Source organism: Gopherus flavomarginatus, chromosome 2 (genome assembly GCF_025201925.1).
Source record: "Gopherus flavomarginatus isolate rGopFla2 chromosome 2, rGopFla2.mat.asm, whole genome shotgun sequence".
Classification (NCBI taxonomy): Eukaryota; Metazoa; Chordata; order Testudines; family Testudinidae; genus Gopherus; species Gopherus flavomarginatus.
The window spans coordinates 85,644,029-85,666,916 of NC_066618.1; the positions used below are offsets into that span (position 1 = coordinate 85,644,029).

The 22,888-nt window shown below is 43.0% G+C and overlaps 1 protein-coding gene across 1 annotated transcript; it reads left to right on the plus strand.

The window, feature by feature from the left end:
* Window positions 1-2,836: 2,836 nt before the first annotated feature.
* Window positions 2,837-4,820, plus strand: LOC127043857 (uncharacterized). Its single transcript, XM_050938080.1, has 2 exons — window positions 2,837-3,553; window positions 4,323-4,820. Exons 1-2 carry the CDS (start codon window positions 3,031-3,033, stop codon window positions 4,733-4,735), a joined length of 936 nt encoding a protein of 311 aa, XP_050794037.1. The 5' UTR covers window positions 2,837-3,030; the 3' UTR covers window positions 4,736-4,820.
* Window positions 4,821-22,888: the final 18,068 nt, after the last annotated feature.

The window sequence follows — 22,888 nt, forward strand, 5'->3', positions numbered from 1 at the left end:
GGCAAAAATGAAGTGTTTTGACTTTTTCAAAACAAATGATTGGAATTCCTGGTGACAGGAAATTTCAATTTCTCATTCTGTTTGGAAACAATTTGTTTAAAATTTCAGTCTGTATCATGGTATAATTCCCCATTCTGAACCTTAGCGTCCAAAAGATGGGGTACCAGCATGAATTCCTCTAAGCTCAATTACCAACTTAGTACTTGTAGCGCTGCCACCAACCAGGAATTCCAGTGCCTCGTACACTCCGGTCCCCCCCAAAACCTTGCCCTGGGACCCCCCAAGACCCAGTCCCTCTGGATCTTAACACAAGGAAAGTAAACCCTTTCCCTCACTGTTGCCTCTCCCAGACTTCCCTTCCCTGGGTTACCCTGGAAGATTACTGTGATTCAAACTCCTTGAATCTTAAAACAGAGAGGAAAATTCACCTTCCCCCCTCCTTCTCTCTCTCCCTCCCAGACTCTCCCTGAGAGAGACAGTAATCCTAACACAGAGAGAAATTAGCCTCTCTCTCTCCCCCTTTCCTCCTTTCTCCCCACCAATTCCCTGGTGAATCCAGACCCAGTCCCCTGGGGTCTCACCAGAATAAAAAAAACAATTAGGTTCTTAAACAAGAAAAACTTTTAATTAAAGACAGAAAAACAGTAAAATTATCTTTGTAAATTTAATATGGAATAGGTACAGGGTCTTTCAGCTATAGACACTGGGAACACCCTCCCAGCCTAAGTATACAAGTACAAATTAAAATCCTTTCAACAAAATACAAATTTGAACTCCTTCCAGCCAAATACACATTTGCAAATAAAGAAAACAACCATAAGCCTAACTCGCTTTATCTGTCTAGTACTCACTATTCTGAACTTATAAGAGCCTGTATTGGAGAGATTGGAGAGAAACCTGGTTGCACGTCTGATCCCTCTGAGCCCCCAGAGTGAACAACAACCAAAAACTAACAGCACACACAAAACTTCCCTCCCTCAAGATTTAAAAGTATCCTGTCCTCTGATTGGTCCTCTGGTCAGGTGACAGCCAGGCTCACTGTTCTTGTTAACCCTTTCCAGGAAAAAGAGATATGTAGTACTTTTGTTCTATTAACTCTTACTTATCTGTTTATGACAGCCTGGCAGGCTGCTGAGCAGTGAGGGCACCACGGAGCTGTGAATGATTTTCTGATGGAAAAATTTCAATTTTCCCATGGAAAATTTCAATTTTGCATAAAGTGACTTTTCCTGACCCGATGCTCTGTGGTGTGTGGTGTCATGGCTGGCTCCAGACGGGTGGCATGGCTGCCTGTCCTCGGTGCTCTGGGAGGCACAACCGTAGCATTGCCAGCCACCAGTGCTCCACGCAGTGCGGTAAGGGAGTGGGGGGGCGGTGTTGGATAGAGGGCAGAGGAGTTCGGGAGGGGTCAGGGCAGGGGGAAGAGGGGGGTTGAATGGCGGCACGAGTCGGGGGGCAGTCAGGAAGGGGGGGTTGGATGGGGCAGCAAGGGGCAGAGGTCCCACAGGTGGATGGGGTAGGAGTCCCGGGGGGCCATAGGGGAACACGGGGGATTGGATGGGGCCGGCCCATGCCTGGCTGTTTGGGGAGGCACTGCCTCCCCTAACTGGCCCTCCATAAAATTTCAGAAACCCAATGCGGCCCTCGGGCGGGCAAACTTTTTGGCCTCTGTCTTAGTCACTTCTGAACTAGGCTGTGTTTGAAACTTTGACCTACAAATGACAGGTACATATCCCATTGCCCATCCTCTGAGACACTCAGTCAAAAGTCTTTCTCCAAGTATCAATATTTTCCTTATTGTGTTTAACTGAAATAGTAGAAATTAATGTAATAGCTACTGATTTCAGGTAAAATCAAACATGCTTCAGCTTTAAGAATGCAATTTCTTCTCTCTTTTCTTTTAACATAGAAATTTGAATAGAACACATAAGCTGTAGGTAGCTGAATACTCTGCCAGTACTCATTGCTCTAAATATCTGGTGCTGGATTGAGTTCGTATTCAGGTTTTGAACATTAATGTGTGTTAGTATCAAGGCTGGACAAAGGTAATTAGATCTTGAGGGTTATTCTTTTGTGTTTTTATTTTTTGTTTTTTTGCATAGATTTGCTGCCTGTGAAAGGTGCTATGTTGACGTTTCTGGAGAATTAAGTTCTCTGTCTACTCACAAAATAGGTTAAGCATGGAGAGTGGCAATGTAAGCTTCCCCACACTGCCCCACTAACAAGCCTCAACCCTGCATCAGAGAGATCACCTATACTAGGGAGAGAATAATTAAGTTTAAATATCCATTCAGTCCCCACTCTCCCTACTGAGGTTACCAGCAAACTTTTACCAACTACCTCATTGGATTTTGTGCTAGGAAACCGTACTGAGACTCCTAACTCACTTCACACAGGCTGCCAAGCAGTCATCAGACAGTATCAACTTTTGTCATGATGAGGTTTCATGTTTATGCAGCTACAGTGGGCTAAAACCACTCCTGGTTTATGCTGGTGTAAACCAGGGCACGGGCCCTCAGTGGTGGAAGATATGCCACAGGGCAGATTAAAGCAGCACACAATGGATGTAATGTCTCCTCCAACAGATGCCTTGCAAATGGCCTTCAAAGCCCAAAAAGCCGGTAGAGATAGTTGGAGAAGGTACACAGGGCTTGGCTACACTGGAGAGTTGCAGCACTGGTGATGGGGTTACAGAGCTGCAATTCACTCTGTGTCCACACTTGCAAAGCACGGTCAGCGCTGCAACTCCCTGGTTGCAGCGCTGGCTGTACACCTGGTCTGCTTGGGGTGTAGCGATTCCAGCGCCTGTGATGCAGCACTGGTCATCAAGTGTGGCCACCAAAAGCACTTTTATTGGCCTCCAGGGTATTAGGAGGTATCCCAGCATACCTTTTCAGCCACTCTGCTCATCGTTTCGCACTCCACTGCCCTGGGCTCAGGTGACCCACCCTTTAAATGCCCCGGGAATTTTAAAAATCCCCTTCCTGTTTGCTCAGCCAGGTGTGGAGTGCAATCAATCAATCAGTGACCATGCCTCCACGCCCCAAACGAGCCCCAGCATGGAACACTTCCGAGCTGCAGGACCTCATCAGTGTTTGGGGTGAGGAAGCTGTGCAGTCACAGCTGCACTCCAGCCGTAGAAATTATGATACCTATGGCCAGATATCAAAGTCCATGCTGCAAAGGGGCCACGAACGGGACGCATTGCAGTGCAGGGTTAAAGTAAAGGAGCTGCGCAGTGCCTATTGCAAAGCCCGTGAGGGAAACCGCCGCTCAGGAGCTGCCCCCACAACCTGCCGTTTTTACAAGGAGCTGGATGCCATACTTGGGTGTGACCCCACTGCCAATCCGAGGAGCACGATGGAGAGTTCAGAGCAGGGAGAAGTGGGGGAGAGTGTAGAGGAAGCTGAGAGTGAAGCTACTGGGGTGGAGGGAGACACCCCGGAGTCCCAGGAGGCATGCAGCCAGGAGCTCTTCTCAAGCCAGGAGGAAGCTAGCCAGTCGCAGCAGCTGGAACTTGTTGGTGAAGAAGCAGCAGAGGAGCGGGTTCCTGGTAGCTTTTATTTTAAGGATGGAAATGTTTTGGGAGAGGAGGGGGGGGGGTTATGGCTGCATGCATGCCTAGGTGAGGAATAGCCCATTGATTTGGTCTAACATGTCTCTGTAATCGGCCTCGGTAATCTCTTCAAAAGTTTCAGCCAGAGCATGGGCAATGTGCTTGCGCAAGTTTATAGGGAGAGCCACCGTGGTCCTTGTCCCAGTCAGGCTAACCCGTCCGCGCCACTGTGCAGCGAGGGGTGGGGGGACCATTGCTGCACACAGGCTAGCTGCATAGGGACCAGGGCGGAATCCACATTGCTGTAGAAGACCCTCCCTCTCTTCCCAGGTAACATGCAGCAGTGATATATCTGGCAGTAGAAAATCCTGTTGAAAATGTAGGGATAGTGTTCAGTGCAGGTCCCCCCCAGCTGCTCTCTGCTTTCCCCAATGCACAGAAACCCCAGTGAGCCCTGACACAAGCAGATCCCCTTCCCAGAGGAGTAACTGCTGTGGCAATTGTGGGGGTGGTGTTCAGTGCACTTTCCCCACAGCTGCTCTCTGCTTTCCCCAATGCACAGAAACCCCAGTGAGCCCTGACACAAGCAGATCCCCTTTCCAGGTAAGTCGTGGCAGAAACACTCACTCCATTACTCACCATGTCTTCGCTGCTGTGGCCTCTCTGTGCTATGTTTGCTATGTGTAAATGATGCTACAAACTCCTTCACTGTGATAATAAACAATGTAGGCTCTGTATTAAATGTTTCTATTTCTGTTTTTTTAAGTGTCCTTGAATCCTCTGGCCCTATCACAGCCTTCTCAAAGACTACAGAACTTGAGGCGCAAGCCAAGGAAAAGCAACGAAGATTTGGTGAAAGCAGTTATGAATCAGTATGCCAGAGAGAGTAAGAGGCTGCAGGACTGGAGAGAGAAAATGCATGAGTGGATGGAAACACAAAGCAGGAGAAAGGAATTGGCTACCAAGAAAAGCACAAAGCAGCTGATAAGCCTCCTGGCGCGCCAAACGGACTGTATGCAGTCACTCGTATCCGTGCAGGCAGATCACTACCGTGCTAACGCCCCCCTCAAGGCTCTCTCCCTTGTGCCCCAGTGTTTGTTCAAACTCCCTTCTCCAGCATCCTGGTTCTTACCACCACCAGCTGCCCCCAACACCTGTACGTTCACCTACCAGCCCTGAGAACTACAACCCTTACCCTATGCGCTCAACCCCCATCACCATGCAGCATATTAATCCTGAAGTGCAGCAGGCATTGCACAGCAATCCAGGCACAACATATTCAAACCTCTGAATGTACAGTCCACCATCCTACCCTCCTGCCCTTTTATGTACTGTATTTTGAATAAATGATTTCTTGGCTTTTAAAACATTTTTTATTATTGCAGAAAGTGAGAAATACTGTACCCCAAGGGAAAAACAGGCACAGCAAATCATTGTAACCACTGCACTTCACACCCGTGCAAGGCACCAAACATTACTGTTGGCTTTCAGCCTCAAATTGCTCCCTTAAGGCATCCCTAATCCTTGATGCCCTGTGCTGGGCCTCTCTAGTAGCCCTGCTCTCTGGCTGTGCAAATTCAGCCTCTAGGCGTCGAACCTCGGAGGTCCATTCCTCACTGAATGTTTCACCCTTCCCTTCACAAATATTATGGAGGGTACAGCACGCGGATATAACAGCGGGGATGCTGCTTTCCCCCAAATCTAGCTTCCCATAGAGACACCTCCAGCGTCCTTTTAAAAGGCCAAAAGCACACTCCACAGTCATTCTGCACCGGCTCAGCCTGTAGTTGAACTGGTCCTTGCTCCTGTCAAGCTTCCCTGTATACGGTTTCATGAGCCAAGGCATTAAGGGGTAAGCGGGGTCTCCAAGGATCACAATGGGCATTTTGACGTCCCCAACTGTGATCTTGCGGTCTGGGAAAAAAGTCCTGGCCTGCAGCTTCCTGAACAGGGCACTGTTCCGAAAGATGCGTGCATCATGCACCTTTCCAGGCCATCCTGAGTAAATGTCAGTGAAACGCCCACGGTGATCCACAAGCGCTTGGAGAACCACAGAGAAATACCCCTTGCGATTAATGTACTCGGATGCCAGTTGGGGTGGTGCCAGAATAGGAATATGCGTCCCATCTATCGCCTCTCCACAGTTAGGGAAACCCACTTCTGCAAAGCTATCCACAATGTCCTGCACGTTCCCAAGAGTCACAGTTCTTCTTAGCAGGGTGCGATTAATGGCTGTGCAAACTTGCATCAACACTATTCCAACGGTCGACTTTACCACTCCAAACTGATTCGCAACCGATCGGTAGCCATCTGGAATTGCCAGCTTCCAGACTGCAATAGCCACCCGCTTCTCCACTGGCAGGGCAGCTCTCAATCTCGTGTCCTTGCACTACAGGGTGGGGGCGAGCTCCTCACACAGTCCCATGAAAGTGGCTTTTCTCATCCGAAAGTTCTGCAGCCACTGCTCGTCATCCCAGCCTTGCAGGACGATGTGATCCCACCACTCAGTGCTTGTTTCCCGAGCCCAAAGGCGGCGTTCCATGGTGCTGAGCACGTCCGTTACTGCCACAAGCAATTTAGTGTCTTGCGCGTCAGGCAAATCAATATCATCGTCTGACTCCTCACTGTCACTTTGCAGCTGAAGGAATAGCTCAACTGCCAAACGTGATGTGCTGGCAACATTCATCAGCAAGGTCCTCAGCAGCTCAGGCTCCATTTGTAACAGAAATCGCGCTGCAGACTCACAATGGCGCCAAACTGCTTGGAATGTGTAGTAAAGCACCACGGGGCGTTGGGACAGGAAGCGGAATGACCCGCACCCTTCCGTCCCCTTCCCACAACCCACAGCGCCAAAATGGGACGAGGTGCTCTGTGGGATAGCTGCCCACAATGCATCACTCCCAACAGCGCTGCAAATGCTGCAGATGTGGACACACTGCAGCACTGTCCCTACACAGCTGTACGAACACAGCTGTAACTCCCAGCGCTTCACAAATGTAAGTATAGCCATACCCACAGTCTGCTGTATGGAACTCCTACAGAGCCTCCAGTTGTAACTGAAGCTGCCAGTCCCAGCACACACACCACCGCCAGGGAGCCAATCATCTGAGAATTAGGCTTCACTTGCATAGGGAGGCGAAATTAGCACCTCCAGCAGGGGTGCATCCAGCCCAGTAATTTTATTGCAGTAGAGTGTGCTCTAATTAGTACAGTGTGTTCAGCCTACAGCTTGCCTTATATAAGGTATATCATCAAAATATATTTTCCAGCAACCTTCCATGTAGCAATAAGAAGTTTTATTTATTAAGTACTGATTTCTGTTTTAAAATTCCACTTTGCAGGCAATGATAAGGAGAATAAATTGGATAAGTCTAGCACAGGAGGAACAGGAGGCTCTCTTTTTTTAGGAATCAATGTGCCATATGTAAACATTTAGTTTGTCTCTTTTTCAGTCAGCTCCAGCATTCCCTTTTGAAATGCTGATATGCAGGTTGTACATATGTGAGGGGAAGGGACAGAACAGATGGGAGGAGATACGCTGAAAATACATGGCTCATTTTCAACCTGGAAATAAGAATCTACATTTTTGGCAGCGAGGGCAATTAACCAAGGGAATACTAAATTCTCAGTCACCTGAGACCTTTAAATCAAGACTGAATGTTTTCCTAAAAGGCAGGGTCATCTAATTCAACCACGGGTTGTTAGGTTAGATACAGGAATTACTGGGTGAGGTTCTACGTCCTGTGTTATGCAGAAGGTCAGAGCAGATGATCATAATGGCCCCTTCTGGCCTTAACACTGATTAAGCTCTCTTTTTTAAGCATTTTAAAAAAATCACAATCACAAACCATTAACATTTTTAAAGCCTTGTCTTCTAGAATTTCTCTTCAGATTTCCTCCTGTTGCTGGTGCAGCTCCACTATGGGGAGCGCTAGTGGAGATAGGGCGCTGGAGCTCTTCCCCTCATGTCATCTAACCCCTGCTCAGAATGGGATTACAAGAGAGAGTTCTTAATCAGCAGGTGCTCTACACTAACTGTCACTCCACTAGAAGCACCAGTGAGCTGCCCTTGTGTTAGTATGCAAAAGTGAAGAAAAATGCTCATGTAGATGTAATGCTGGCAAACCAGGTTCCAGCTCATGCCAAGGCTCCCGAGCCTCACCTGAATACTGACAAACACATAGCTGGAATCAGTCGGGTTCATCTCTGTGTTAGTATCAGTAAAATAGATATTACAGTTATAAAAACGTGCCGAGTGTTTAAGCTTCACTGAATGCACTTAAACTGTGGCAAGCATTAATCTCACTTATAACATGTGTATCCCATACCGTAAGGTAATATTTGAGGATTTGCAGCATAAGCCTCTGTAACTGTGTAAAATCACCAGACAGGAGAGAAGCATTAACTAGTTTGCAATACTGGTCTGCAATAGAATGAATTAGGTCCTGCCTGACAAAGAAGGCCCATCAACCCCAGACAAACTATTGTGGAACATCAGAGGACAAAAGACTTTGTTGATTGCTCTCAAAACACACACTGAAGAGGAGACGTGCAAGTGAATTCCTCCCATCAGCTAAGTTTGCAACTTGAAGCAGAAGAGGGGAAGGAATAAAAAGCCCTAACAAAGAGGAACTGTATCTTTATGCTTACTGGACTGTGAGGAGCAAGGATTACTAAGCATAAGCAAAAGATTCCCAGTGCTTAGCCTGGGTTAGCCCTAAAGGACATACAGAACTTGCTTATCAAAGAAGCTTCTATTACTTTTTGAAACTTAAGATTGGAATCTATTTGTGTATATATATGTTTACCAGCTTTAACCTTCTAATTAACTCTCGTTTCCTTTTCCTATATAATGAATCTTTACGTAGTTCATTATAGGACTGGCTACTAGCACTATCCTTGGTGTGAGATCTAAAGTGTAATTGACCTGGGTAAGTCACTGGTCCTTTGGGATTGGGAGTAACCTGAATGTTACTGTGACTCATGGTATAAGTGACCATCTAACACAAAATAAGCTTATCTGAATGGCAAGAGAGATTTCGAGTAATCAAGGGGACTGTATGAGATTCCATGTTAAGCCTGTTATAGTGCCCAAGGAGTTTACATTTGATAAGTGCCTGGTGAAATCTAAGTATAGCACTCTCAACGAATTTGGGGTTTGTGTTCTGTTTCCTAACACACTGCATGTTCTTGAGCCACCGCAGGATAGCCTGACAGTAGACACTAGCTAGTGAGTATTTAGTAAAATCAGCCAGAAAATCTGTCGAAATCGCATTAAGGTTCAGAGAATCAGATTTCAATCTACCGTATGACATTTCAGTGCTTAGCAGCAGAAAAGATGTTTCTTAAAATATGCCACCTATAGAGTTCACTATAAATCCCCATCAGAGCTAATAAACACTATCAAGTACTGCAGGTTCGTAAACAAGACTCCCTAAGGTGGTAGCTTAATTATTCAGTTTTCATTAAAAGACTCTGTGAGATTCCAGTTCTTTGGAACTTTGACTCAATTTCCTGAAAAGAATGTAATCTGACTGTAGAAACCAACAATAAAGTATCTGCCTCTAAAGAGTGTGAACCAGACTTTGAATAAAACAGACCCCCCAAAGGCTGATCCCTGGCTTCTGAGGATCACTGACATAATTTAAGTTTTAATTAAAAAAACATACATTGTATACTGTTGTTGCAGTTGTGTTAGTCACAACATATAAAAAAGACAAGGTGGGTGAGGTAATATCGTTTATTGGACCAACTTCTGTTGGTGAGAAAGATAAGCTTCTGAGCTCCACACCCACTTATCTCACCCACTGCGCCTCGCTCATGCAATACACTGCAATTCATAATTCATGCAACCACAAAAACAACATTTGTGTGTGACTCAGCAAAAAAAGTGCCCTGTCTAGACAACACATCAAGTCTGTTGTGTTGCAAATAAAAGGATTCCACCCTAGGTGTAAATTTTGACCAAATTTTGTTTAACTGAAAAGAAAAACAAAACATTTTGATAAGGTCAATATGTTTTTTAGAATGGAATGTTTTGATTTTTCATTTTTAAACATCATTTTGTTGTTATAATATAAAATATAAATGTAAGTAATAATATAAAATGAAATGAAAATTGGAACAAACATTTTGATTTTATCAGAACAGAATTTTTCAATTGACTCTCACTGATTTTTTTTTTCAAAAATTTTGTTTTGCAGAAAATTTAAAAAATGTTGATTCTGTCTCAATTCAAGACAAAACAAATGTTCAAAATCTCAAAATTTTTCCTGGGACAGAAATTCTGTTTCCCAGACATAGGAATATTTTGTAGATAAGTTGCATACATGAAATAATAGTGAAACAACACTGTGTGTATTCTACACGTCGCTGTCATATTGAGACTGCTCCATGCAAAACGCAACTAAATGTGAACCAAAATATAAATGTTACAACTAAACTGAAGTGATAAACCATCCCCTCGAAGAACTTTTTCAGTCTCATTCCTGTTAGCTCCTGTTGCTAAGCAAACTGAAATTGACTGTCAATGTCGTACCAACAAGATTTCTGAAATGAAAATATGAATACGCAGAGCTACAAAAATTAAACCTATAAAGCAAAACTCTTATAGCAACTGTAGGTTTTTAAAAAAGAAAAAACTAGACACTTTGAAAAATCCTCAGCTATACATTCTTATTAATTTTTTGTCATTTTTATATCTAACATTAAAGATTGCATCCTTTAGATTTTAGATTCCTTTAGAATCTGTCTCATGAAGTGAAACCAATAAATTCAATAGCAATTACAGTCATGTATACGCTTTTGTATTTGAGCCATGGCACACAAATACTTATATCAATAAACTCACATGAAAAAATGGTCAAAGAACTTTTGCATTAATGTTATTAAATGAAAACATTTTCTCTCAAAATATATATCAACATAACTATCTAGTAAGAATGTACCAGTCTCTTACATGAGAAATATTTTCCATTCCCATGGCAGATACAAAACAAAGCAGCAGAACAAAGACAAACTTTGATTAGTTATTCAGATTACCTTAGAGAAAGGTTTTTTTCCTGCAAACTTCATTTCTAGATACAGATTCTTGAGAAACAGCTGAACAAAAATGTGCAGCTGATGAAGCAAGAAAATATTCACAAAACAGATACAAAGTCATCTCCGAGGGGGAGTGGGGAGAAGCAGAGGCTAAACCATGCAAATTAAATCTGTAATCCCGATTAGAAAAATATGCCAGGTTTTTAACATAGAGCTCAAGAACACCATAAAGGACAACAACCTGCTTTATGATCTGTTTCTTCAGGAGAATGTTTCTAACAAACACAAATCCCAGCAATGGAGATGAAAAAAGCCATCAGCACATAATATTAAAGAGAAACCAGGACCCATTTCAAGCTTTGTTGATATATTTATATACATAAAACATGTCTTTCTTTTTTTTTGATTTCTCATTAAATGTACTCAGATTCAACTCCCCTTTTAAAATAAGGAGTATCTCACCCTGCAACTTCAGCTTTTGCAAAGCACAGATGCACAGACTACTTATGGAAGGCATAGATATTATATTTCATCACTGCACACTGTGATTAGGACATCTGAAGCTTTACAAATTGTGAGAGGCAGGAAATTGCATAGGAAAAATATTTATGATGCTCATGCAACAGAAAGCACTATTCATAGCAAACAGCACAACATATGATGGACTTAATTCTTAACCCCACTGTACATCCCAGATGATAAAAAGCCAATGTAGCTGATTCATATCCACCCTCTGAAGCCCTCAGGGTAGGGGGAATTCTAGGGGCATTGCAAGGGGAAGGAGGCATAGACAGAGAGATGCTGCACTCCAGCCATTCTCAAATGGCAGGCAATCCCTGTGGGCCATTCCTAACCAAACATAGTTTAAAGCACCAGGGCTGTACCAAACTACACCAAGTGCCAAATGAGCCCCTACCCAGCCAGAGGAGTGGAAAGCAGCAAATAATTCTCCCTTTTCAGTTCTGCCCTTTCAGATAAGGTCTGAGGCCAGTGTGGGTAATGTACATGTTGTAGCGTGACTGTACTACATGTATTTTTTAATACAAATGTGTATCTAAACATGCTGTATGTGCACAGTAACTCTACCCCCGTTCCTAAGAAACCCAGGTAACACCTTCTGTGTTTTCACAATTTGCGAGCAAAATGTGATTAGGAAGCCTGCAAACCACATGGGACCGTTATTTTTATTTATTTCTTCAAACCACTAATTAGAGAAGTACTATATTTAAATGTACATCTCTCTCTGGACTGGTTTTCTCTGCTATAGAAGCAAGACATTTTCAGCTGGGATCCTGAAGCTGGAAGCTTTATTTTGTAAGCTGCCTAACAGCCTGTCAAAAGCTAAATTCCAGCTTACAGCTGAAAACCATGAAGAAATTCTGAAGCCTTTAAAAATTATACAAATGAGATTTTAATCCCAGCCTGCCTCACCAAAGGAGACTCTAAATCTGGGCAAATTTACTTTGAATGTTTGTTTGCAGCTATTTGAATAACTGGAAAACTAGAGAAAAAAAGTCTATTTTTGTTGGCATTTGTGATTCATCTTCACACTTCTTATGACCATAATAAAACAGCAGAGAGAGCCCTGAAACCACAGATTAGTCAATCTGGAGTTATGGTGCAGTTGCTGCCTCAATTTCCCCTCAAAGACAGTTTTCCCCAGAACTGATAGGGTGAGTTGAGCCTCTGACCAAATCACAAAAATCCCTTTCTGGGGTAAAGAAGAGTTCAAAACAAAATAAAGTGTCATTCACCTCTCTCCAGGTCAAGTCTTTCCCCATGTTTCAGGGGAATGTCCTGAAAGGACCAGAATTTGGACGGGAATGGGTCATGTCTACTTTTAAAGAGACAGCCCACCTATGACCAGTCCCAAGTATTTGTCTGTAGGAGCTGCCAGGACAAGTCTTCTACAGACAAGTGATCAGGAGCAGCCTTTACTTAAGCAAAACAAAAGAGAACACACAAAACAGCATATAAGACAAGAGAATGTGGAGGTGGGTCAGATCCTGGTAGCAGAGCTGGGTTAAAGTTTTCAGCTGAAACTTTTTTTTCCGGTCTTCAAAAATGCAGGTTTGGGTTGACAGAAACATTTCACAAATTTGTGTCAATTTCAGCAAACTGTTTCAGTTAAAACAAAAAAGGAAAATAATTCGGAAGGTGCTATTCCCAAAAATAAGGAGAAGAGGGCAGATCGGGTCCACAGACTCTTGCTCTTAGGCATCGCTGTCTTGAGAGCCAGGGCAGCTCCGTGGACTCTGGCCATTAGGCTTCGCTGCCCTGAGGACAAGGGCTCCTCCCTAATCTCCATCTGCTAGGCTTGCTACCTCGACTGCGAGGAGCCACATTCACCGAAAGAGAGTATTCCCCCGACCATGACGGCCTGAAACCCTGCTACACGTAGTATTTGAATCCAAAGAAGAGTAATTTATATGGCACTCCCAAGGTGGTATAATGGACTGTACTAAATCCAAAAGATACAGTTTTATGATTTATTAATTAAATTGTAATTAACTCATGTATTTATTACTACAAAGAGGTATGGGATACTATTTTTGCAACTATTTTATAAAGAAATTGAACAATTAAAAGAGAAAACTTGAGATATATGATGCTTTAAGTTGAAGGGTGAAGCTATCAGTATCTTACCTTAAAAAGATGTCAGCATACACATGCAGCTACTTATACAGATCTAGAAGGCAGGATTGTAGAAATCAACAGACATCTAGAATGCAGATCTACGTTAATCACGACTATGAAATAGATGGACCCAACTCATTCTCTCATTGATAGTATTTTTAAAATACTGCAATGTTTAATTGACATGGAAACTATCTTACAAAGTAACTCAGCCATGATCCCAAATCTAATGAAATACAGAACCAGTCATATAAACAAGGCACAGAACAAATTAGTCTTCCATATGGCATACAAAGTTAGATGGATACATTAAATCTGGTAAGTGTGTGATGAGAAATGCATCCAAATGAAAAGGGTTTCCTTTTAGTTGTAAAACAAACCATATGTACTGACCATTTCCAAATGTCTGTGTTTTCATAGGTATTTTCCTTAGTTGAGCTGCTTGGGAAATGTCTTTTCTTGCTATGCAAAAAAAAGTTTAAAATTTTCTTCAAAAGTTTTTGTTTTGTTAAAAACTCAGACACGAAAACACTTTTGGCTTTAAATATCAGAGGGTTTTTTTTAGATTTTCAACAAAAAAAATAATAAAAAACAGATGTTCCTTTTGGAAATTTCCATTTTGATTAAACCATTTAAAAAATAGTTTCAACCAGCTCTATTTGTTAGCACACCAAGCTCCATAAATAACGTGTTAATACAAATAGTAATAAAATAGTAATACTAATAATTACCTAGGGAGCTGGTGGAATTTCCTTCCTTAGAGGTTTTAAGGTCAGGCTTGACAAAGTCCTGGCTGGGATGCAGGGGTGAAAGTAACTTAAAGGACTTACCGGTACTCTGGAGTTCTGAGCAGGGGATGTGAACTCAACCGGAAGAGGCGTGGCCTCAACTGTAAGAGGCAGGGCCTTTAAATTGCCCAGGCCCTTTAAAGCCAAGATTTAAAGGCCGCAGGGTTCCATCTGCAGCTGGGAGCCCCGGGGCCTTTAAATCATCCCCGGAGCTCCCAGCTGCAGAGGCAGCTGGGAGCCATAGGGCTCCCACCGCCACCACAGTGGAGTTCGGAGCCCTTTAAATCATGGGAGCCCTGCCGTTGCTACCCCAGGGCTCCGGCAGCGGGACTTGGGTGGCACTTAATGGGCCCGGGGCTCTGCCGCTGCGGAGAGCCCCGGGCCCTTTAAAGTGCCACCCGAGTCCCGCTGCTGGAGCCCAGGGGCAGTGGCGGCAGGGCTCGGGCAGGGATTTAAAGGGCTCATTAAATCAGCAGCCGGTCTGGTCCGGCATGGCATACTGGCTCTTGCTGGTACACTGTACCGGCCATACTGGCTTACTTTCACCTCTGCTGGGATGATTTAGCTGGGGATTGACCCTACTTTGAGCAGGGGGGTTGGACTAGATGACCTCCTGATGTCCCTTCCAACCCTGATATTCTGTGATTCTATAAACCACATTTTATTTCCTCTCAAGCTCCATGTCCATGGAAATCTCACTCTCTCAGAATGAAACTCAATGTAGGTAATGACAGCTTAGTTTCTACCTTTTGGAGTATCCGGCATGTGCACACCTAAAAGTCCTGCTGCAAGAACTGATGAACTAAAACAATCCAAGCTAGGACTATTGAGCGCCCTAAAGGCTACAAGCATGGAGTGATTCATAAACTATGCTCAAATTGAATTATAATGAAATATAGGGCACAGGAAAGAGAATCTCTGGACAAGACTCAAATAGAGCTGAAACACAAGTGCTTATTAACAAAGGACACAGAAAACTTTTTCAAAGTAGGCCCAAACTTCAACCCCTCATTCATATACAAGTGCTTATGGCCTTATATTATGTTTAATAACTGCTAGAGAAAGCAAACACTGCACATATTTTACTGTATTCATTATAATACAATGAATAATCATACCGTAGTAATCATTATTATAGGTATGACTGGTAGTACCACCAATTAATTATTATTATTATTAATGGAGTACTGTAATTCATTTTATTATAATAAGTAGTACACTAAAAATAGTTCCAACAAAATTCTGCCTGATGCAGAGGTGCTGCAAGGAAAATTTTAGACCGAATGATTAAAGCTTGTTAAAGTTGTAAGCAACTTAAAACAATGTCTTATAACAGAAAGTGTTGGGCAACCTTAATGATGACATATATGTATATTAAAATAATTATTTAAATCATGACTTAATAATACTGTACCTCATTTTTACAGCACCTTTCACTCATGGATCTTAAACATTAGTTAAGCCTCAAAAAAAGAACAGGCAAGTTAGCGCAATATTATTACCCGCATTTTACAGATGAGAAACTGAAGCACAGAGAAGTGAAGTGACTTGCCCACAGTTAGAAAGGAGGACTGTGAAAGTGAGAATAGAATTCAGATTTCCTGACTCCAGATCCCAAGCTTCAATCACAAGATGATTCTTCTCCTTATGAAATATAAAAGCACTCTAGAATATCTTCTTGATATCTCCAGATAAGGTGCAGTTTACACAGAAATAAAAGACAAAACATACTGCAGTGTGAGCAACTTCTCTGTGCAAATTATGTATCAATGGGTGTGTCTACAGTGCATCTGGAGGCATAATTCCCTGCTCAGGTAGATGCACCTGCGCTAGGTACACTCGAGCTAAAATGCTAAAAATAGCAACGAGGCCATGGCAGCGCAGGTAGTGATACAGAGTAGCCACCCGAGCACTTACCTAGGCTACCTTGCCATTTATAATGTGCTAACCCGATTAGAGCTAGCATTCGTACACATACCCAAGTTGGATATTACAGTGTAGATGTACTCTAAGAAAAAAAGAAATTAGTCCTTGCGAAATCTTTTGTATAAGTATGAATTACAACCTTCTGTGAGATCTAGGGTCAGAGTTACATAGCAGCTAATGTACACAATTCTCTTCTAAATTCACTAGACATGCACTGTACTGGGGCTTGGAAACAACACATATCCCATAGTTTTGGGGACTGTTTTGTTAAGTTACAAGAAAAGAACTATAAATGGCTGAATATGTAATGACAGATGAAAAGCTTGATACAGTAATGATAAGCTGCACTGAGCTTATTTAGCACTCTTTCCATGACAACTTTGCTCAAACAGCAATCAGGCAAACAAGGAATTCCCATTTTTAATGGAAAATTCACAATTACACAATATATTCCTCACCCAGCTCTTACCATATAGATCCCGTTGTATGATGTGTGGTCTCTCTGGCAGTCCCACTATTGGGAATGTTGTGGTTTGAGTGACTAATGCTTTTAGGCCAAAATGAGCTTCCTTACTCAATTGTTAATATTTTCTTATTTGGAAACAGATCACTGCTCAAAAGATTACGGTCTGCCCTTTTATCACCAAAACCACATTTTAAAAAGTACCGATGGCTAACATCAAAAAGCCTTCACGTTCACATGGCTGTTGAAAGTCAGTTGTCATTCCAGTCTGATGCTTTCATCATGGTTTACAAACAAGATCACAATATTAACATTTTGGCATTTGCTAGGATTATCGGCAGCTATACACAGTAGGAGACAAAGCGGAGAAATGGAACTGCCCGCACTCTCCATCATGCCCAGATGCAATGTCACTCTCCAGATCCATCTGCAGCGTGACATTTATGTAAAAGCTCTCCTCTTTATGATGATCTTGCTTTGATGCTGTCATAAACAGATAGTTAAGGGTTAATGTCTCTTTTACCTGGAAAGGGTTAAGAAGCTCAGTGAATCTGGCTGACACCTGACCAGAGGACCAATCGGGAGACAAGATACTTTCAAATCTTGGGGGATGGAAGTCTTTGTTTGTGCTGTTTGTTTTGTTGTCTGTTCGCTCTGAAGGCTAAGAGGGACCAGACATGCAACCAGACCTTTCTCCAATCTTTCTAAAACAGTCTCTCATATTCAAAATAGTAAGTACTAGCTAGAAAAGGCCGATTAGGCTTATGCTTGTTTTCTTAACTTGTGAATGTGTATTTTGCTGGAAGGATATTTCTACCACTGTTTGCTGTAACTTGTAACCTAGGCTAGGGAGGAGGGAGTCCCTCTAGTCTATATAAGCTGAAGACCCTGTAACCATTTTCCATCCTGGTTTTATAGAGATAATTTTTACTTTTTCTTTCTTTAATTAAAAGCTTTCTTTTTTAAGAACCTGATTGATTTTTTTTCCTTGTTTAAGACCCAGGGGATTGGGTCTGAACTCACCAGGGATTGGTGGGGGGAAAGAAGGTGCGGGGGGAAGGTTAATTTCTCTCTGTTTTAAGACCCAAGGGGTATGGGTCTTGGGTTCCCCAGGGAAGGTTTTGGGGGACAGGGAGTGTACCAGACACTGGAATTTCTTGTGGCAGCACTATCAGATCTAAGCTAGGAATTAAGCTTAGAAGGGTACATGCAGGTCCCCACTTTCTGGACGCTAAAGTTCAAAGTGGGAATAATACCTTGATAGATGCTGTTACAAAATGATACATCCACAAATTCCAGAATATTCTGAAAGGCTAAACGCATAGCTATACATCTATTAAACCACTTAAAATCTACAGTGAGTTCACATTAGGGCTCTGGTTTAACCTGCATAAGCATGGAAAGGAAAGTAGCCTCACTTCTGAGTAAGTCGCTGGGACAGCAAGGAGGTTAGAAAAATGAGCGATGTTACAGACATTGTGATAGTTTGGCATATGGAGTGAGTTATGTACAGAGCATCAGCCTTAATTCTAAACATTCTTTCTGTTTGTCTAATGTAGACTGAATTTTTTAACCTATTTCGTTTCCATATGTTAGGCAGTATAGGGAGGAATCAGCAGCAACACAGCTTGACAGCAGGACTGTGCATGGCACAAAATTCCTTTTGGAGGACATCAGACCTAAAGGAGTCTCATGTTCAAGATGTTTCTGCTGTGTCTGCCAGCACAAAACTACCGTGTGCGCTATCACCAGTACTGTAGCTGGGCTTTGTCCAAGTTCCCCACCATTCACTGTCTGCTGAGTAGGTGTTTAGTACAGAGATACAACTTAATTGACAGATGAACATGCTCCTCCACATAGAGAAGCTCCTGTTTATCACATAAGCGCTTGATACTGTGGGAGTACTACGGGGGTGAGAATATGGTCTATAGAGATGAAAACTTAGCAAGAAGGTCGGGGAAGACCGAGGAAAATATTGAAAGCCTTCTCCAGCATTAAGTCACCAATCACACATGCACCAATTTGTACAGTTGCCAGCTACTCCCTTTTGACAGAATACATGATGCCTTTTTGTGTTCTACAGGCATTTAACCTTAATCATCAATTTAGGAGACAAGGCCAAAGAAAAAGAGTTACTTGACTCCACAGCATTAGTTTACATCCCGGGACATAAATTCACTTATTTGTTTTTATGTGGCTTGACAACTGCTGTATATAGCTGCTGCTGTAACATAAATATCATGGGTAGGAATGGCCCCATACTGTAGAATGATACGGTTAGAAGGGACTGCAAGGGTCATTACATTTGGCTCCCATAAATCAGTGCTTACACATGCATGCTAATGGCAGGCTCAAAGCAAAATCCCAGCTTAGAATATTTCTGAACTTGTTTTGAAACACGGATCAAATCCAACTTCAGGGTGTTTGGATTTGGGCCATTAAAGAGCTATTATTATGCATTATTTTTGAGCTTGGAGCCAAGGGTTTGATTTGCTTCTCCCTAATAAATGTGTTTACTTCATTCTCTGAAATATCTGTGACTTTCCATTGTGCAAAAGCCCAGCTCTGCCACTCTTGGTACTACTGAATTATATTTTGGTTTGTTCATCATCAGTCCATGTCAGATTAAAGGATGCTTTGGCTACATTTTTGTTCAGAGTGGGATCCTGCCTGGCTCAGCTGCTATCATCCTTTGTGCTACTTGAATATTCTCTCTCATCTAAACTTTCTGCAGTCTTCTAATCCTGCTACTACCTGTGCAACATTTCTGAGTGATGCTGATCTTAGGCCATCCAGGCAGGGCACCATCACACTTAAATGCAAACAGGCAGAAATGCTGGCACTCAGTTTTTGCTGCTTTTATTAACAGGGTTCAAATCAGCTATTATCTTTGTGAAATTTTCATATAAAAGGAGGAGAATCTCTGGGAAAGCCTCAATATTATTATATAAGATTCTATGCAATACTTGTAATAGTCTATATTATACTATATTTTGTGATTGAGGTTTACATATTTCTTTAGGCTTAGAGCTGAGGAAAGGCCCAATCTCCTCACAGTATCTCAAATGAGGGATGAAGTGCATGCTTCATAGGAAGAGCATTATTCACTTACACAGCCCCCATCTGAAGTGCAACACTGCTGGCTCAGCTATGTAACTCGTTTCAGCAACAGCTTTCCCATCAGTGCCTCCTACTGGAAGTGTCTCTTTTGGATCCACACGGGAAGCAGCCAAGGCCGCATGAAATATCCAAAGGAGGCTCTTCACTTCCCTGCACTGTTTTTGGCGTTTGTCTACTTTAAGTACTTCAACTGCCCCATGTGACTATCACACTGCTGACAGTGCTCAGGCAGAACCTTCATTGGGGTAGCAGCTGCTGCCATGCTCCCACAGGACTCAACAGATGCCTGGACCTCACTTTGGGCACTGAGGCACAGGGTCAGAATGCTCCTTTGTTGATACTCTTCAGATGTGTCCACAGAGCCCTGGTACCTACGTGTATCCCAGAAACACAGCTCACCTCTTTTGGACAATGAAAGCATTGTGGCTGTGGCCTACTCCATGCCTCATATAAGGTAAGGTGGTGCCAACATTTGGAGTGCACTCTGCTCCCTTTTCTTCCATCAGCATCAACATCTTCAGCTTCTTTCCTAGTCTTTATCTTATTCTTCCTCCCTGCTCTCCTCCTCTTCCTCTACCTACCACCAAAATACCAAAAGTATCTAAGTAATGTGCTAATGCACGTTTGTACAGCAACTCTCTTTCTTTCTCACACACTGCCACTTTTTTCTTTCCTTAAAACTCATTTGAAAGATACAATTTTTGAAAGATGGCTGCTATCCCAACTTGTGTGTCTAGCTGACAACAGTCTGTCACAGTTGCATAGATGTCTGTGCAACACCCAGCCCTCCTTGAGCTAATTTGCATCATTTCTTTTTCAACCAAAGCAAATGTTTCTTCAAAAATTTCCTAAATCAATCAATCAATCAATAAAGGGGTCTGAAAACATGAGACACAGTTTTGGTGGGAAATTCCACAATAATATTAGGAAAAAAATGGATGTGTTCATAGAGCACTAACAAGCACACTGAAACCCATAAAGAATCCAAAAAGTAATGGGAAGTGCTTTCAAGTTCACATTTTGAAAATGTTCTACAAACCTAGGGAGACAAGACATTTTATTTTAAAGCACTAACATAGGGCAGTAACCTTTGAAAATTTGGATTGTAAAATCATTAGAATCACTTTTAGGAAAAAAGGGTTTCCAAAGGACTTGGGCACATTCAAATGTATGCAATTCCAGCTACATTAGAAACATTTAATGATTAAAGGGATATTCAGTTATTGTTGGCATATTTTTTCTCTCTCTCCCTTCCCCTCACCCCCAACGCCCCTCAGTAGCCCCGCTGGGGCAATGCAGTCCTGCACCACCCTTTAAACCAGTCTGTCACTAAATGGCGCAGACTAGTGCCAAATCTAGAGGATTTACCACTTGTCGGTGTCCTTTTCACAGCTCATACTAGTGTGCATTAGAACTATTGCAACATCACCCTGCAAATAACCACAGACTAAAAGAGAAACAGATTGCCAACTCTTATGATTTCATTGAGAGACTTGTGCTTTTTGGTGTACTTCTTAGACCCTTAGTTTCTGAAGCCAAGTGATTATGTGAAAATCTCAGCTTTCATTAAAAAAACTTTGTAGCAGTGATGGGTTCAGAGCCAGGTAAAGGTTAAGTGTGCAGGCTGAAAAGAGCATTCTTGGTACTATGAGCAAAAGAAGCTGTTTCCTCTGTTTGATCCCTTCTCAATTCAGATGCACAGGCCTTTGGACATTCTTTGTAAATAAACTAAACTGCATCAAAGAAATACCTATCACCAATTTCTACTCCCTACTGTTTACTACACACTGCAGTTTCAATACCTTTTCCAATATGAAACCCTGTAATAAAAGAATTTCACAACTAAATTACTAGGATTTTAACATACTCGTTCTTGCTGCTTTATGCTGCTCAGGCAGAGCAAAGCAGCCAGAAAGCTCTCATAAAGGGGTGACTGGGCACACCTGACATGGGGGAACCCCAGATAACATAAAGGCGGTATACCCAGTTCCATGCACAATGCAACCATGACTCCTGCTGGCATAGGAATGTTGGGAGCAGAAGAGAACTGGACCATGCTCTACTCTGGAGAACTTTACCATCACATACAGTCTCCAGCTAAAACCCCTCCAACGCATCATCAGGAATCTACAACCCATCCTAGACAATGATCCCACACTTTCACACAGGCCTTGGGTGGCAGGCCAGTCCTCGCCCACAGACAACCTGCCAACCTGAAGCATATTCTCACCAGTAACTACACACCGCACCATAGTAACTCTAGCTCAGGAACCAATCCATGCAACAAACCTCGATGCCAACTCTGCCCACATATCTACACCAGCGACACCATCACAGGACCTAACCAGATCAGCCACACCATCACCGGTTCATTCACCGGCACATCCACCAATGTAATATACGGCATCATATGCCAGCAATGCCCCTCTGCTATGTACATCAGCCAAACTGGACAGTCTCTACAGAAAAGGATAAATGGACACAAATCAGGTATCAGGAATGGCAATGTACAAAAACCTGTAGGAAAACACTTCAACCTCCCTGGACACACAATAGCAGATCTTAAGGTGGCCATCCTGCAGCAAAAAAACTTCAGGATCAGATTTTAAAGAGAAACTGCTGAGCTTCAATTCATCTGCAAATTTGACGCCATCAGCTCAGGATTAAATAAAGACTGTGAATGGCTTGCCAACTACAAAAGCAGTTTCTCCTCCCTTGGTTTTCACACTTCAATTGCTAGAACAGGGCCTCATCCTCCCTGATTGAACTACCTCATTATCTCTAGCTTGCTTCTTGCTGGCATATATATACCTGCCCCTGGAAATTTCCACTACATGCATCCGACGAAGTGGGTATTCACCCACAAAATCTCATGCTCCAAAATGTCTGTTAGTCTATAAGGTGCCACAGGATTCTTTGCTGCTTTTACAGATCCAGACTAACATGGCTACCCCTCTGATACTTTACCAGCATAATAGCCCCTAGGTGCAATTACAAACCGTAACGAGTTAGAAGAGCACCACTGCTGGATCCTAGATAAGGGAGGCAAAAAGGTGGCTTAGAGCTATATTTGTTCCACCCTGCACACAGCATCACCATTCCAACTACTTTGGTGCAAATAGGGTGACCAGATCATAGAAATGAAATATCGGGATGTGGGGGGGGGGCGGAGGGAAAAAAAAAGCCATTTCGCAGGGACTGGGAAATTAGCAGGCCCCGGCTGCACCGCGGCCGCATGCGCTGCCATCCCCACAGCCCCAGGCCCATACAGCGCGTCCCGCCACCCTGCCGAAAAGGAGCCGCACCTGGAGCGCACCCGAGCGGAAGAGGTGCAGGGCTCTGGACCCCGGCAGCGGC

Coding starts and splice junctions, on each gene's coding strand:
- LOC127043857 (XM_050938080.1), top strand. CDS start 3,031: ATGCCTCCACGCCCCAAACGAGCCCCAGCATGGAACACTTCCGAGCTG. Junction 3,554..4,322: donor AGCAGAGGAGCGGGTTCCTG/GTAGCTTTTATT, acceptor TGTTTTTTTAAG/TGTCCTTGAATCCTCTGGCC.